We start from the raw sequence: 16,921 nt of genomic DNA on the forward strand, positions 1-16,921 counted from the left end.
AACAGAACAAATTTAACTAATGACGGTACTGATTTGTACACCTTTAATAATAATTATACTAAAAATCAACAAACTCTTGTTCTAAACGTTACCTTGGTGAAAACGGTTCAGGTAAGAGAAAATGTCATTGGCAGTTGCTAACCCTTTGATTACACGCCAAATTCAGTTGTTCAAACTCTGTATGGACTAAAAATAAAAAAAATCATGCCTAGCAAATTTAATGAAATTTCTCATCACAAAAGCCTGTACAGATCATTCTTTTTAAATATCATGAAGTCACTTTCAAGGGTACTCAGCAGATCAATCACAGATTCCCTATTGGACCCTTTGAAGTGTTCCAAGATATCAGACAGCGAAACCTGCAACACAAATGCAATGCTACATAAATGAAAAAAGAGAATAGATTGAACTGAGCAAAGCTGTTTATATATTAATGCAGAGGGTTGGGCTCTGCTTTTACTCACCCCTTCTTCATACGTCTTGAGCCAGTTTAACATGGAATCCTCTGTTGCCTCTAAATCAGTGGAACTTTCTTCATTTCCATTAATTTTTTGACGTTTACCTGGGGAATACAGATCATCAGGCACAGGATGTACCTCCTTTTCTTGCATCCTTGCGACGGTAAGAAAGGCCGTCTCTTTACTATTATCAGACACTTGTCTCTTAAGCTCACCAACGTTTGACACACTCAGGTGGCTAGGTGGTACTGCTTCTAGAGACGTCCCACAGCTTTCCATTTGCAGACAAGTCTTGATGTGTGTATAACTTATCTGACATCATTAGCAAGATCTTTTCAGTTATACTTGTGATCCAGCCGAGCGATCAGCATGAATAATGACACATAGAAAGAAGAATTGACACATCAGCTTACATGTTCAGGTAATTCATTTTTAATGGGTTTCAACTTGTCTCTAGAGCCAACCTTACTGATGGCACCTTGAATATCTACGACAATTTCCCTAGTCAGCCCAATCTCACGACAAAATCTGATCCAGTCAATCTCAAAACCTTCTTGGGAAGCATCCAGAAGATATTCAGAGACAGTTTGTTCTTTTATAGAAGCTGATCTACCAGGGAAATTCTACAGATAGAAATTGTAATGATCAAAAAATGGTTAAAATGCAGATATCATGTTCTAGAATTTATGAAGACATACAGCAATTCTTTGAATTGATAGACCATCTTCACGCCACATTTTCCATGCTTCCAATTTAGCTGATGACAATTTTCTCTGCTGGTTCGGTATTGTAATTGGATGCATCTTTCGGGCATTAGCAGTCTGTAGACTCTGTACGCATGCTTCGCCATCCAAGGAAAGGTTTAATTTTTGTGAAAGATGTCTAACTGTTTGAAGTAGATGATCTCCATGCCTCACAAGAAGATGCTGCAAAATTATCAAATTTTATATCTACCCTTGTAAAATACATGCTAAATCATGAGAGAAAAACCAAAGTTTCTTTCTTGCTCCCCCCCTCCCCCCTAATTTCTTTTGAACTTAAGAGGTTTGATTCTCTAAAATTCTTAATTAAAAGGGGAATAAAAAAAAAAAAAATGTTCCGCATAGAAACATTATAAACACGCTGCAATTTATTGTAGTCATTTTATGATAACATTTTATGCTAGAAATAACTAATAACCAACATATAATACAGGCAGATGCTTCATGGTGAGTTGTATGATCACACAATTGATATGCACCAACTAGTTGCATCCTACTACAACATGGCCCTGAAATAACTCCTTTGCCCTTTTAGAAAGATTCCCCAACTCCCTATTTTCCAACAATCACCCAACACTTTGGCATCCAACTGTTCAGCATATAATCTATATAATCAAACATAAATTATTCAAATCTGAATTACATTCACAAATGAAGGTAGATTGCAAATACAGAAAGAGATGCATAGTAATGAATTCAGTTCTATCTCTGTTTTCAGAAAGTAGAAGTAGCAATACCTAAAATGAAAATGACAATTAGCATTCTTATACAAGCACTAATCCAAATGATTAACATATTCAGCAGTAGTAAGAGTTGAAAGAATAATTCTCCAAATATAAGTAAGAAGAGGTCAACAAAATTAGTAAAAGTAGAAATCATATTTCTGGTAAAAGCATTGGTATAATGATACAAATTCTAAGCAAGCGGGCAATGCTACATTTAGCAGATAAATTAACTGTACTAGGTATCATAATATCCCAATGGTAAAGCATACCTGGTTAACACCATCAATATTTGCTAACCTAGCTTTCGTTGATGGCCTTGTCAAGGCAATTCTTTTTATTGTTTGATCACCACATACAGCATATCTGCAAAAAGAAGATTCAACAGGTGTACATGGTATATTCTATGTTAAGTGAACTGCTTGTAGGAAGTATAGACATACGGAGCAGTCCCGATGATTCTTGCAAGCTTAATCCTCTCTTCCAAAAGCATGTGATAGAGTTGTACCTCAGCCTTAAACAATAGAAAAATGCACAAAGGGAAAGATATAAAGTAGTGAAAGAGAGAATCCCCGGTTGGAGAACCAAAAAGGACTTGTGAAACAAAATGCAACCTGCTTTCTCATGCATCAGTTAGATTGTTTCAAGTTGAATTATTTAGCAGTGGTTCACTGAACTCTGCTAAATGATTTCAGGTGGAATAGAAGAAAGATGTATAAAAATAACACTTTCGTTACCAACCTCTGAAAAACCTTCAGATTCCAAAGTCAAAAAATTCTTGAATTCTCCAACTCTGCCTGTTGCACTTTGATGTTCGTCACCATCAACCATTTCACTAGTCAATGGCAAAACTAGTGGTGGTTGATAATCAGGCCTGGCAGTGCTAAGAAATTGTTCTCCTTTCTTACCAACACTACGCATAAAGGAACATGATTGGATCAGTCATCATGGAGAACTTACAAATGACATTTCCCAAATCCCAACTAATTGCTTATGATGCAAAATATAGATGAAAACATCCTCTTGGGTCTTTAGTATTAGCTTAAACTTTCAGGCTGAGTGATTTTAATATGGTAACCCAGCATCAGTTTCTCACAGGCTCATCCTTCAAATCATGAGATGCTTTCATAATTATATTTCAGCGTGAGCTTCTACTTCCTAGCAATAACAGTTCAGTACAAATGATAGTGTTCTAGCGCTAGCCAACACTTGCAAGTCTGATGAACTTTCAATAGCTGCTTGGGAAGAGATCAAAACCTATCTTGGCCCTTCCTAATAGCTTAGGCTTCTAGATTATGGTTCTTCAATAACATAATATAAATGAGGGAAAAGAGAAACAAAAAGGCAATATGGAAATCTTCTCATTGGTAAATTGCACACTAGATTCAAGAAAATGAAAAAACAGTTACCTTACAAATTTGTATATATCATCAATAGTCTCCACCAGATAACCTGCATTGACTCAACATTGAACAAAAAGATTATCATAATTTCATCAACAAAAGATTATTAATGGAGGGCACAATTATTATCAATGTGTTATGAATAGGGGATGAGTAGACTGAATAGGGATGAGCTGACTGTAATGGCAGAGTGGTTATTCTGTTACAACTAACAAGTAGGAATTCGTACAAATAGGAGAGTTGTACTCGTATCAAAATATACCAAAAGTTTATAACAAATGCAGAATTCCTTCTATTATCTATTATTCTATTCCTTCTCTCCTTTCTTTCTCTATCTCCTCCCTGATTTCTGTTCTTTTCTGTAAGCAAGAGCCTCATTTCATAGCAGATGGTATCAGAGCCAACAATTTGGAGGCCTAAATTCCAGGTTTTCTTCTCTTCTTCTTCCTTCTATTCCTCTCTTTCTATTCCTCGCCTTTCTAAGCTTTCTTTCTCCTACTCTCTCTTTTTCTTCTTCCTTCTCTCCCTCTAACTCTTTCCTTCCTTCTAGGAAATTTCTTCCCTTTCTGTTTCTCTTCTTTTCTGTATCTTTGGTCTTCTTTCTTTCTTCCTCACAGAATCTGATCTCCTTCTTTCTTTCTTTCTTGAAATCCAGATTTCTTTTTCTATTTTTTCTTCCTTCTCCAAGAACCCTCAAATTTGGTTTTTCCCCCTTTTTGACAAATTGAAAGTTTCAAAAAAAAAGAAAAATCCCTAAAATAACGATTCTGTATTTCTGTTCTGCAAAATACTCTTTCCTTCTTTCTCTCTTTCCTGAAATTCTGATTCTTTATCCTTATATTTTCCTGTTTCTGATTTTCCCTTTCCAAGAACCTAGGAATCAGGGTTTGTCTCTTCAATTCTAGAAGCCCTCTTTTCTTGTTCAACTTTATACTTCATTTCTTGAAATCCTTCCATTATTTTCTTGAAATTTGAATTAGTGGAATTATGGCTAGAACAGTGATGAAAAGGGCAGCAAAATTGGAGGAACAAATAAAGAGTTTCAAAGAAAACGAGCAGAAGAATGCCAAGCGACTCAGAGAACGTATGAATGGACTAGAGGAGAAATTGAGGCAGTACACCAAACAACAAAATGCATTACGGAAGGAATTGCATGCCTTTATAAATATTATGAAGGGGGATGAGGATAAGGGAATCTGTAGCAGTGAAAAAGAAATGCCTAAAGAAGAAAATAAAGGAATGGAAGACAGAGGACGTGAGAGCAAAGGGCTGTTACACACTCCTAAGGAATTATTTAGCCCTAACTCGATGCATCAAGGTAGTTTGGGAAACCCTTCTAATTCTGATGGAATTTATAAAATATTGCCTAAACTTGAATCAGTTACTTTAGAGGGCAAAGAACCTACTGATGTCAATGGTAAAAATAATAAGAATAACCAGGGTTTTGAGAATGAGGATTTTTCTGAAGTTTCTTTTGTAGATTCAAAATCTCAAGAGTTGGAGCTTGGGAACATTTCAGAAGAAAACATGGGAAGGGGGTGGGTCTTGCTGACTGTAACACTTTGAAGAAGGGGTCTTCTCCAAGGAAAGAAATTGGGTTTTGTTTTGTTACTGAAAATGGTCTTGAAGTTAGTCTTTTTGATGTTGAAATTGTTGTAGCATTTGAAAACAAGAATGCTATTTTTGTTGGGAATATTTCAAATCAAGGAGATGCAAAAGTTTGGGAAGAAGATGGGCGTACAAAAGAGTCTTTGAAATTTTGGGAATAGTATATTGGAGTTCTGGTCATCTAGGCATACAACACTCAAAGAGAATGCATTTGAAATGTGGAGGAAGCAGAAGAAAATGCCATTTTGCCGAGGGAGGATTTCTGCATTAAATGAAAAAAAAAAGTAGCAAGAAGAGTGATATACTGCCTCTCTTTCCAAGTTTTCTATTCATTAATAGGGGCAGTGGGTCAGATTTCAGAAGCATGGTCAGTTCCTTTACTCATTCTTGAGGACAATAATGGTTTCAAGAGGTGGGGAATGTTATGAATAGGGGATGAGCTGACTGTAGTGGCAGAGTGGTTATTCTGTTACAACTAACAAGTAGGAATTAGTATAAAAAGGAGAGTTGTACTCGTATCAGGATATGCCAAAAGTTAATAACAAATGCAGAATTCCTTCTTTTCTCTCTTCTATTCCTTCTCTCCTTTCTTTCTCTATCTCCTCCCTAATTTCTGTTCTTTTCTGTAAGCAAGAACCTGGTTTCATAACACAATGTAGAAGCAAATATTACTAAAGAAAAATCAAATTAAGGAGCTAACTAATGGATTGAAATCATGAAATTCACATCTAATAATTGCATTAAACCGTTAATCTTCAACATCCTTTTTCATATTAATTATATCCTTTCTTTGTTGACTTATATATCTCCATCTATCATCTTCAATGCAGTATCCAAAATACCAACACTATTGGATTTGCAGTTGAGTCTTATAAAGTGAATAGACTATGATAAACTGATCCAATCATATTAGCTTCCATGCTTTCTGTATCATAAACTGTTGTCACAAAACACTCAGATAATTTGTAGTCCTGCTAGTACTTTATCAATTTTTTAAACTATGTCAATTTAAGTTATGGTATATAATCTGTAAATAGCATAATTAAGGGCATAACAAGTTAAATCACCTCTCCGTCTGTCAGAAATCTACACAAAACACTCCTTCCTAACCCCCAAAAAAAAACATTTAGATATTCTCAAACTTAAGAAAACTTAAATGAGGAAAACTAAATTCAAGACATGGCTTAAAAAACACGAGAAAAGCAGAAACCAGCACATAAAAGAAAACATTTCTCGAGATCCTGTGCCACAACAAGGCTTCATAAAATACAAGAAGACAATAGTTGGTACACCAAACCGTAATTATTGGCTCAACTCGTATAACAAAGAGTTCATACTACCAGGCAACCATTGATGATGACAAGTATTTAACTCAGAATGATTATAACTGAATTTTCAAATAAATCACTTAAGATACCATGGGAGATCAATTGATAAGCCAATGATTTCCACCAATTTGACAAGTAGCTTTTCCCAAGTCCATGAAGTGGAAGCTTGTCAAAATGCATATCAAGAATTCTTTTTGCCTACAATACGCATTGAAAGACCACATCCACAAACATCCATGTAAGAATTAAAAAGATAGATTAAAAAAGAATGATTGCTTAAACTAAACTTAATAGATTCAAACAAAATTTTGAATTCCAAACATTTATGAGCAAGTTAACAATTTTCTCTACAACAATTTTATGAGTTCTTTTCATATCACCGAGGCAGCAACTTTAATCTTTCCCTTCCCTATCCACCATCATGAAAAAGCAACATAATCAGTCTAACATTGGCCTTAGTAAAAATGCTTTCTTTCTTATTTTTCCTTGACCAGGCTTGAAATTGAATGTAGGGAACAAAGGAAATATATGGGCTACTTTTAAACCATTAAAAAAATAGAAAAGGAAAGGAAGAGCATGCATTTAATATCAAGCTAATCTATTTTCTTATGACAAATAATCATAAAAAGTACTAACTATTCTCAATAATATAATTACTTTTGAGCCACGAAGAACGTCTATAGGCATATTGAGTCCCCATTTACCCCTGCATGACTGAATACAAGCCATCAAAAGAAACGCTTCCCTTGACAGGTCACGTTCCCTCTTTGACACCCTGCAGTTATCACAATTTCCTGCAAAAAGAACGCAGATCAACTAAATTGATAACCAAAACAAGAGGTAGAAGTCTAAAAGAAATAACAAATTAAATCACAATAATGTGTTCAAGTAAGAGTTAAACCACAATTGTCAGCTGAAACATGTTCTCCAAAGTAATCAAGCAAGAACTTTCTTCTGCAAGTTGCCAGTACACAATACTTCTGAGCAATCATCAAAGATTCCACAACAGCTCTTCGCTGATTTTCCTGGCAAATTGCAGTGTAAAAATTAATTCTAGAAAGAAAAGAAAGGGAAAAAAAAGGAATTACAATAACAGCTTTTACAAAAGAACATCAACAGCACAGAACTTTTCAAATGTTTGGTTGGAGAACAAATTAGTGAAATAGTTTCGATAACCAAAACCATTTTAATAACCCAAAACAATCATTCCACTAGTTTCTAAAGAGAAGCAAAACTGCTTACCGTTTTCAGTTCTCCACAATAGAAGTCAGCTTTCGTAAAGTCACTTCCTGTATAATAAAGCCAACATACAGAAGCTATACCATCTCTTCCACATCGTCCACTTTCCTGGTAATAGGACTGTAGACTCTTGGGACAACCATAATGTACCACTTGCCTTATGTTTGGCTTATCAATGCCCATCCCAAAAGCAATAGTAGCAACCATGACATTCAGTTCATCTCTTACAAATGACCTTCAGAAACAAAAGAGAGAACTCATAAGAATATAAAGACCAATTCTTCATATGATGTCAATGGAAGAAAGGAGGAAAAGAGTATATTAATAAAAAACACAAAAAATTTTAATCACAAGGAGGACCATTACTCCAAAAGAAGGGCTTTTTGCCTAATAAGGGTTTAAAAATAATTTAATTCCTAAACCTTGGTCTTGTAAAAATTATTTCCTCAACTAGGGTGAATGTAGAAATTACTGCACTTAAAATGTACAGTAAAGCTTACAACACTTAAAAAGTGCGGTAGAATTTAAAATAAATAATAAAAAATGTAGCTTGTAAAGTGTGGTACTAAAAGAAAACCAAAAAAAAAACAAAATTATTTTAATAAAGTAATTCGCATTATGATCCATTAAATTTAATAAAAGTTAACTTAATTCATAATTTTTAAATAATAAGCAATTTAGTTTTTAAATTTTTATTTTGTTAGTAAAATATTTATTTTCTTACTCATAAAAAAGTAAATAAACTCTAAACTCTTTCAATATATATCAAGATATTTTGTAAGTCTTATATTAAATATTTTCTCTATTATATAGACTCCTATATTTTTAAACTCTAAATTCTCTAATTTCTAATTTATATTAAGATATTTATAATAATTTTGCATTAAATATTTCTCCCACTATATAGACCCAAACACTTAATCTCTAAATTTACTAATTTTTAATTTATATCAAAATATTTTATTACAATCTTATATTGAATATTTTGTTTGACTCTGTTAAAGTAATAAATTAATTTTATAAAAGTCATATAATTTTTTTAAATTTAGGAACTAAATTATTATAAAAAATGAAATTCAAACGATTAAATTATTCGAAGAATGAATTTTAATGAAATAATTATTCTATTAACAGAATAAAATTTTAGGAACTAAGCTATTTCACATTTTATAGCAGTATTACATTAAATATTTTTCTATCATGTTAATATAAATAATTTAATTTAAGTGTTTGTATTTTTTTTTTTTTTAATTTCATATATCTACCAGTTGTAATAAAATATCTTGATATAAATTGAAAATTAGTAAATTTAGAGGTTAAGGGTTCAGATCATATAATGAAAAAAAATATGTAATAAAATTTTTTTATAAATATCTTAATATAAATTAGAAACTAAAAAAATTTAGTGTTTAAAAATTTAAGTGTTAATATTTAATATAAATCTGCTATAAAATATCTTGATATCTATTAAAAGGGTGTAGAGTTTATTTACTTTTTTATGAGTAACAGTAAATTTAAGAGAATAAATATTTTATTAACAAAATAAAAATTTAAAGCCTAAATTATTTATTATTTAAAAAGTGTAAGTTTTATTAAATTTTGAGGATTATAATGTAAATTAACTTTAATATATATATATATATATATATATATAATACCTTACCGCACTTGTGAAGTGCGGTAAGGTATTAATTTTTATTTTTTTTTTATATTTTTTATTTTCTTTCAGTTACGAGGGCGGTACTTTCTTTTTAATTTTTTTTTTAAAATTAGTTTTACCACGGTTTAAGAATTAATTTTTTGTAAACCCTTTTTAGGCAAAAAGCACCCAAAAGAATGCATGGCTTAGAGGTGATAACCTGTGGGATTCCTCACGAGCTTTACTGCTCATTTTGCCATGGTACATTCCAGCCTTAATTCCTGCCTCCTGAAGCGACTCGAAAATCTGGGAAATATTTTGTGATGACATGAGGATGTGTTAAAGTTAGTCAATCAATATTTTGTCGCAGTTTCTAACAAGACCTTGAATGCTGGTCACATCACATAGGGGGGTGGTAATGGTCATAGAATCATTAAAAATAATGTCAATAAGAATAATGGGCTTTTGATGTTGAAAACAGTTAACTTTTGAATTTTTTAAAAGTATGCATGTCCTTTTCTAAGCAAAGAAACTAACTTCAAACTAAGGAAACAAATAGCAATTAGAAAATGAGAAGAAAAAAGAACCTGTTCAACATCTTTTATTGTTGTGCAGTAAATAATAGTTGACCCACCATTCCCAGCAAATTTTGAGATTTCTTGCACGAGCTCGTTCACAAAAAGAGTACCACGATTGAAATGCTTGACACCATAGAAGAGATTTTCTCGGTCAAATGAGCCAATGGCCACATAAGGATCATTCATTCTCAGGGAATTGATGACATCAGTTCTAACCCTGAACGTATGCATAATGTACAGAAAACATTAACCGATTGTTCCAAAATATATCGTTCAACAACTACTGAAGGGGACATGCAAAACATCTATGCACCATCCCGAAGGGGACTGTTTATATTTATGTGTTATGTTAGGTTTATTCCTATTTTAGGTGGATTCTGTAGTATTTTCCACTTCATAGCCTACTTTATAGTTATTATTCATGTAAAGTTAATTTTTCTATTCTCGAATTCTTGTATAATAGGCAAGGTTATCAATCACAGAGATAAATGTGATAGTTATTTTTCTTGTTCCTTCCTTTCTCTACCATTTTTTTCTCATTTACAATACAATATAAAGATGAACAGTCACACCTATGCCATGGGACTTCCCACTTTATTAATGATTGGTGTATGACTTGTGACATGAATACAACAATTCAAGCATTGAAAATTACAAGCATTTGGCATAAATACTTAAAAGGAAAACACAAAATAAAGTAGTGCAATAACACTATTAACATAGGTAATGATTCTACCTTGTAATATTTACGACTAAAATAAAATGATATATAATTCATTTTCCATAAATTTTTTATTAATATAAAGATGATAAAAAGAGGTATATTGATAATAATGAGGTCAAACAACAATAGAATGGGTGATAATAAGGACAATTCTTGTTCTTTATTAGATGTATCATGTTATGCTTCTAAATCTATTAAGGGAATGCATCCAGTTATATGCAAAAAAAGTAGGCTCCATGCATGATAGATTTTGCGGTATATTGAAGAGAGAGGGAGGGAGGGAGTGGATATTTATCACATTAATGAACCGCCAGCGCACCTTTCTTCGCAGTACTATGCTCAAATTGGTCAAACGTAAAAAGTGATTCAAAATAAGCTAATATTTATGCATTTCCTATTCCTTAATATCATTGAGATGTGGAAGGTTTGGTGGAGCATTCATGTCCTAATATCTAAAAGGAATTGAAAATGAAGAAACACACTCCCTATGTCTTCAAATCATGTTCATAAAAAACCATAATTGAAATCAAAGATGATCATTTGAGACATAGTTGTCAAAAGGAGCAAAGCATATTACATTGCACAAACTAGTAAGGCCTAGGCAGAAGACATTGGCACCCTTCTTCATGATGGAAGTACATATTTATCACAATATGTATAAATAAATATATAAAGAAGGAAAGGATGTCCCAAGGTCCAACGCGAGAAATGAAAAGATTTCTTTTAGAAGAAGTAACAAATTGAATGAAAACATATCCAAAATTTCATAACAAGAACACAAAATACTACAAAGAAATCAACCAGTGAAACTAGTCAAAATAAGCAATGTAGCCAAAGAAAAGATGCCATCATGTAATTCTAATGTTAAGGCCAAGTGAATAGTCGTAAAAAAAAAGGGGAAAAATATGGCCATCACAAAGCATAAATAGTTCAATTTCAAGCAATAAACATAATTGCATATAGTTGTACTAATTGAGCCAATCTCATAATTTGTATAAATTCATTTTTTTTAAATTAGTCTCATATATAATTTCTAATAAAATAGCCCTAAACCTCAAAACTTTTTGTTTGCCACTATTTCATGTTGTCAACGTGATTAAAAAGGAGAGAGGTAACCTTGAATTTAAGATAAGAAGGCCATGTCACATTTTAAAAATTAATTAGTGTGATTGTACATATCTAATCATTTGCTAGTGTCTTAAATGTTGATAAGGCAAAAATAATCTCCTTCTACGAGGCATTGTAGGGCGTAAGAGAAAAAAATTATCATAGGGTGAATATAGAAAACGGATTCTAATCTTCTGTACCATATGCCATTAATGGGTTTGCAAATGCTTTTTCTTATTTTGGCAATATTTTTCTTGATTATAAAGCTCTTCTTTGTAAGCTATTTGGTTCTTGTTGCATTTATGTTAAACATTCAGTGGATTGGTGTGCTAGTGTTCTTGCTAGAGCCATTGTTTCTTTGTTTGAAGAGGTTGAATGGGGTTCATTTGCTCCTTTCATCCATTCTCATGTATTACACTTTGATATGAGTAATATGTGATCTACGTTTAGTTATTTTGTTACAAAAAAATAAAATAAAATAAATAGCTTGTACCATTCATTAGTTAAAAATTACAGAACAACTGCCATGAATAGAAATAAGCAACTTACCAGTAAAATCAATCATAAATGAATGAAATAAACAAATAAATAAACCTAAAATGTCTCATGTGCAAGCCAATTAGCTAAGATGCATGCCATATGGATGGACCCTAAATTGAGAACTCAAAGTAAATTTAGGGCTTGGACAATTGTGGAGCCTAAAGTGTTCTATTTGAAAATTGTGGTTAAGAATTAGGCAAATTCATACATATCATAAATGCAATAAATTTGGAAAAAAAGGTCAAGTAGCAGCAGTGTATAATAATACTCCAATTTTTCCTTTCTCATAAACCAAAGGCACAAAGGTAAATAATAAATGACAATCTCAGTTTACAAAAATAAAGGTCGTTACTTTTGAGTAGCAGTTGCAGTTAAGCCAACAAATGGAACATTAGCGAGAATATTGCGTAACTTGTCTAATTGCTTGTATTCCACCCTGAGAAACCAAAAGAAAATATGGTTTTTCCCCCAAAATCAAGAATTCATAAAAGAAGTACAAAAGTAATTGTTACATGTATTCAAAATAAAATATATATCATTATGAATCTCATTCCCATAAATCCAAAACATAAGATCATCCTCATAAGCCACTTTGAATCTTGTTCCTAATGAAGATTTTTAAACATTCATTTTTAAACTTCATTATGAAAATGGTAGCTAAGCTCAAAACAACAGCATGTTAAACTGAAAAGTAAGGTATCTTCATGGTTTTAAATCGCGGAGCGGCTGCAACCGCAGTCGTGAGTAACTGAAAGAGGCCAATGACAGCTATAACGTAATGGTAACGCGCTGACAGAAGAGTGTAGAAACTGATAAAAATGAGAGGAAGAATATAAAAGAATTTCAATTATTGGTAATGGTTATTACCGTTACGTAAAGACTCTTACGCTTGCAACTTGGAGGGCCATTGTATAATGGGATAACGAACCCTCAAAAACCCATTACATAACAACCGTTAAGTTACATAACAGCTGTTTTTTTAGAACCATGGGTATCTTAGGCCGGTGGTGTTGTTCCCTATAAAAGATTGAATAGTCATTTGGTAGTCTACATAGAGCAAGTCTTGGAGGCTTGATCCAGGCCAATGGTACTCTATTTTAACAATGCCCTCCAGCAGCTCAGAGTGATCGTAGCAGCTCTTAAAGCACATAAACTTAGAAGATTTTTGGCAAATGCTTGGCTGCTTGCATTGGGCTGGCACCTCAAGCTAGATCATTTGCTAAGGAAAAATAATATGAAGAATAACAATATGCGTTGAGATCAGCATCCTTTGAATTTGGCAAACTGACTTTACAATGATTACCTAGACATTGCAAATTAGGATTACAGTCCCAACCACCCCGGGCCCCCACGCCCATTTTGCTCTTTCCTTTGTCAATTGCCCGAACCCATGCATAAATGGACCGTGCATGCATAAACAATAAATTGGCCGTGTTCAATTTTTTCTTCAAAGGTAAGAATCTGGATAGTTGGAAAATATGACTGCAATAAACCAGTTTCAAAAACAATATAAAAATAAAGCATTTAGTTACCTGAAATCATGGCCCCATTCTGATATGCAATGTGCCTCATCAACGGCAAGCAGACAAATACCCACCTCCAGCAATTTTGACCAGAAGCTACAGAAATAAATGAAAATGAGAACAGCATTTCATCTCAAGATGATGGATAAAAAAAGAAAAGTGGGGGTGGGGGGAGGGGGAGGGGAAACATTGTGCAATCCTTTTCAAGTAGCAGAACCTAAGTAGCAGAACCTAAGTAGGGCCCCCTCCTTTCCAGCCATAAATATCTCGCAGTTCAGACATGTACAGTCATCAGCATTCATTAAACTTTTCCGCATAATGATGATAAAAATCTAAACATTTCAAGGGAAAAATATGCAAACAAATAATGATGAGAAAGGCAGAGAAAGTGCTTATAAATACCCAAGAAAATAATGTTTATTCCACAAAAAAACTGTGGGATTTTAAATTCATAAACCCATGTGTTGCAATCCACAAAGGGATTTTTATGATAAGGGAATGAAAGCAAGAAAGCAAAAATATTAGCTGAAAAGAATTCAAAAAATGGTAATGTATAAGATGCTAATAAATGTATCAAACATGAAATCGCATGCATGATAGCGAGCTGCATCTCTATATCAACAGCATTACACCATTTATTAAGCAATGGCTACAATATGATACCTGACAGCAAGCGAGCATGCCTTTTCTGGAGTCATGAACAACAAATGAAAATGACCACTTTGAGCTAAAATATGGACGGAATGATCGCTTTGTCCAGTTCCAAGATATTCAGCTTTGATTCCCCTTTCTTTCAAAGCCATCACCTGGTAAAGCATTGGCAAAAGGTCCCATCTCAAAAATTAAAATAAGTAAACAAATGGAAGTAAATCACACACATAGATAGGAGAGAAAATACCTGATCTTGCATCAAAGATATTAGAGGGCTTATGACTATGGCAGTCTTTTCCACAAGCAAAGGAGGAACCTGGTAGCTGTTAACAGTAACAAACATAAAACGGTAACAGAGAGAAAGAGAGAGGGTGAGAAAAAATGCAAAATAATTTTCTGGGCAACCAAACAAGAAAAGGAAAAAGGCAAAGTGGGCTTTACCACAATGACTTTCCACTGCCAGTGGCCATGACAACCAGACAGTCCCTTCTCTCAAGGATTTTCTCGATCACCTCCTTCTGGTATGGCCGAAACTCAGAATACCCAAAAAATTTCTGCGATCAAACAAGTAAACCCATCCATAAATCAATCATTTTGTTCAACAAAATCATATGATTCGATTCAGACCTTGAGAGTGGATATCATTTCTTCTCCGCTAAAGACGAGTCCTTTCAACTCTGTGTCGCCTCTGTCTCAGAGGCAAGAGAAAGATACAAGAAGTGTCAAGAACCCCATTGCACCACAACCATTTCCCGCTCTTTTTCCTCTACTGGTCGCCATGGGCCAAAGCCTATGGATCCTTTACTTAATGCCCAAATTAGGGCTCAACTTGTGGCGTGTCGACCTCACATTTTCAATTTCATTTTATTTTCATTAGTTTTATACTTTTATTTAGGATCGGATACCATTCTATTCAAATTGAAAAAATTTATTAAAATAAATTAATTTAAAATTTTAGTTTAATTTTTTATTTATTTCGTTTGATTCAATTTTTAATTTTAAAAATTTCAGTTATTTCAGTTCGATTCGATTTTGATTAATAAAAAATTAAAAAAATCGAATCGAACCAAAATAATAATATATTATTTTTTATAATATAAAGATATTAAATTATAATTAAAATTAAATTATTTTAATTAAATTTTAAAATATTAAAAATAAGATGTAAAATTAAATCGAATTAAATTAAATCAGACCGATTTGATTTAATTAGTTTCTAATCAAAATCGATTTGATTTACTTTCTATAAATACTAAAATTTTAATTTTAATTTTTAATTTTTAATTCATTCAATTCGATTTAATTTTAAACTAAACTAATCGACTGAATTATCACCCTAATTTTATTTAACATTTAAATTTTGATATATAATAATTTGTTTAAGACAAAAAATTATCATACAAAAACCACGGAACATAACACAATGGTTGAAACCAACGACCAGCCCTACTTTTATTTAACATTTAAATATTGATATATAATAATTTATTTAAAATAAAAAAAATTATTTTATAAAAACCACGAAATGGGTTGAAACTAACTACCAGCAGACCTACCTCGTACACTCATAAGCCTAAGATTCATACACTCACACTACAAGATTTTTCCGGATTAGTAACGGATTTTTCCGTTACTAATCAATGAAAAATCCGTTACTAACCAGTTTAGTAACGGATTTACATCCGTTACTATGAACCTCGTTGCTAATGCAATAGTAACCAATTAGCAATCCGTTACTGATTTAGTAACGGATTTGTAATGAAATTTAGTAACGAATTTCAAATCTGTTACTAATTTAATAAAAATTAAAAATATATAAATAAATTGCATCTGTTACTAAATTTAGTAACAGATAGAAATCTGTTATTAATCCGTTACTAATTTGATAAAATAAAAAAATATATTAAATTTATATTGTGTTATTAAATCTATTGTTAATTTTAAAAAATATTTAAAAAATTATATTAAATTATTAATTTATTTCATTTTTTTAAATGGAATTAATTTATTTCATTATATTTTACATTAGATAATAATTTAATTATGGTAAACTATTAATTTTTTCATTGTATTTTATATTAAATATTAACTTTAATATTTTAAATTTTATTAATTTTATGAGAAAATTATTATAAAATTACATGAGAAATTTTAAAAAAAAAAATGTGAGAGAATAGAAAAAAATGAGATATAAAAGAGAAAAAAATAAAAGAAAGAAAATAAAAGAAAATAATGATAAAAATGAAGAGCAAATAAGAAAAAAGGGAAAATTAAAGGAAATGAGAAAAAAGGAAGAAAAAATAGAAAAAAGAAAGAAAATGAGAGAAAGATGAAGAAAAAAATGAAGAAAAATAAAGAGAAAATGAAGATATATAAAAGAATGTAAAAAAAAAAGGTTAGATTATATATATGAGAGAAAAGAAAGTAAATGAATGAATAATGAAAGAAAAAGGAAGGGAAAATGATAGAAAGTGGAAGAGAAAATGAAAGAAAATAGAAGAAAATGAAAGAAAAAATATGAGAGAAAATAAAACAAAAATCAAGTGATAAAAGGAAGATTAATAATGAAAGGAAATTGAAGAGAAAATTGAAGGAAATGAAAGAAAATTGAAGGAAATGAAAGAAAATGAAAAAAATGGA

At 31.8% G+C, this 16,921-nt stretch overlaps 1 protein-coding gene across 1 annotated transcript; it reads right to left on the minus strand.

The window, feature by feature from the left end:
- Nucleotides 1-106: 106 nt before the first annotated feature.
- On the minus strand, nucleotides 107-15,056 carry LOC110605940 (ATP-dependent DNA helicase RecQ). Its single transcript, XM_021744631.2, has 20 exons — nucleotides 14,909-15,056; nucleotides 14,723-14,835; nucleotides 14,529-14,604; nucleotides 14,294-14,436; nucleotides 13,640-13,726; nucleotides 12,460-12,543; nucleotides 9,746-9,953; nucleotides 9,379-9,464; nucleotides 7,523-7,754; nucleotides 7,182-7,305; nucleotides 6,938-7,074; nucleotides 6,370-6,478; nucleotides 3,351-3,393; nucleotides 2,683-2,854; nucleotides 2,385-2,455; nucleotides 2,214-2,307; nucleotides 1,157-1,384; nucleotides 872-1,081; nucleotides 465-770; nucleotides 107-359 (listed from the first exon to the last, which is right to left on the minus strand). The coding sequence occupies exons 1-20, from the start codon at nucleotides 14,924-14,926 to the stop codon at nucleotides 234-236; spliced, it is 2,667 nt and encodes an 888-aa protein (XP_021600323.1). The 5' UTR covers nucleotides 14,927-15,056; the 3' UTR covers nucleotides 107-233.
- Nucleotides 15,057-16,921: the final 1,865 nt, after the last annotated feature.

This window comes from Manihot esculenta, chromosome 18 (assembly GCF_001659605.2).
Source record: "Manihot esculenta cultivar AM560-2 chromosome 18, M.esculenta_v8, whole genome shotgun sequence".
Lineage (NCBI taxonomy): Eukaryota > Viridiplantae > Streptophyta > Magnoliopsida > Malpighiales > Euphorbiaceae > Manihot > Manihot esculenta.

Excerpts from the sequence above, each read along its gene's own strand:
- LOC110605940 (XM_021744631.2), bottom strand. Across the intron at positions 2,308-2,384 it reads AGAATCATCGGGACTGCTCC|ATATGCTGTATGTGGTGATC; the intron begins GTATGTCTATAC and ends TTCTTTTTGCAG. Across the intron at positions 771-871 it reads AAAATGAATTACCTGAACAT|ATAAGTTATACACACATCAA; the intron begins GTAAGCTGATGT and ends TAATGATGTCAG.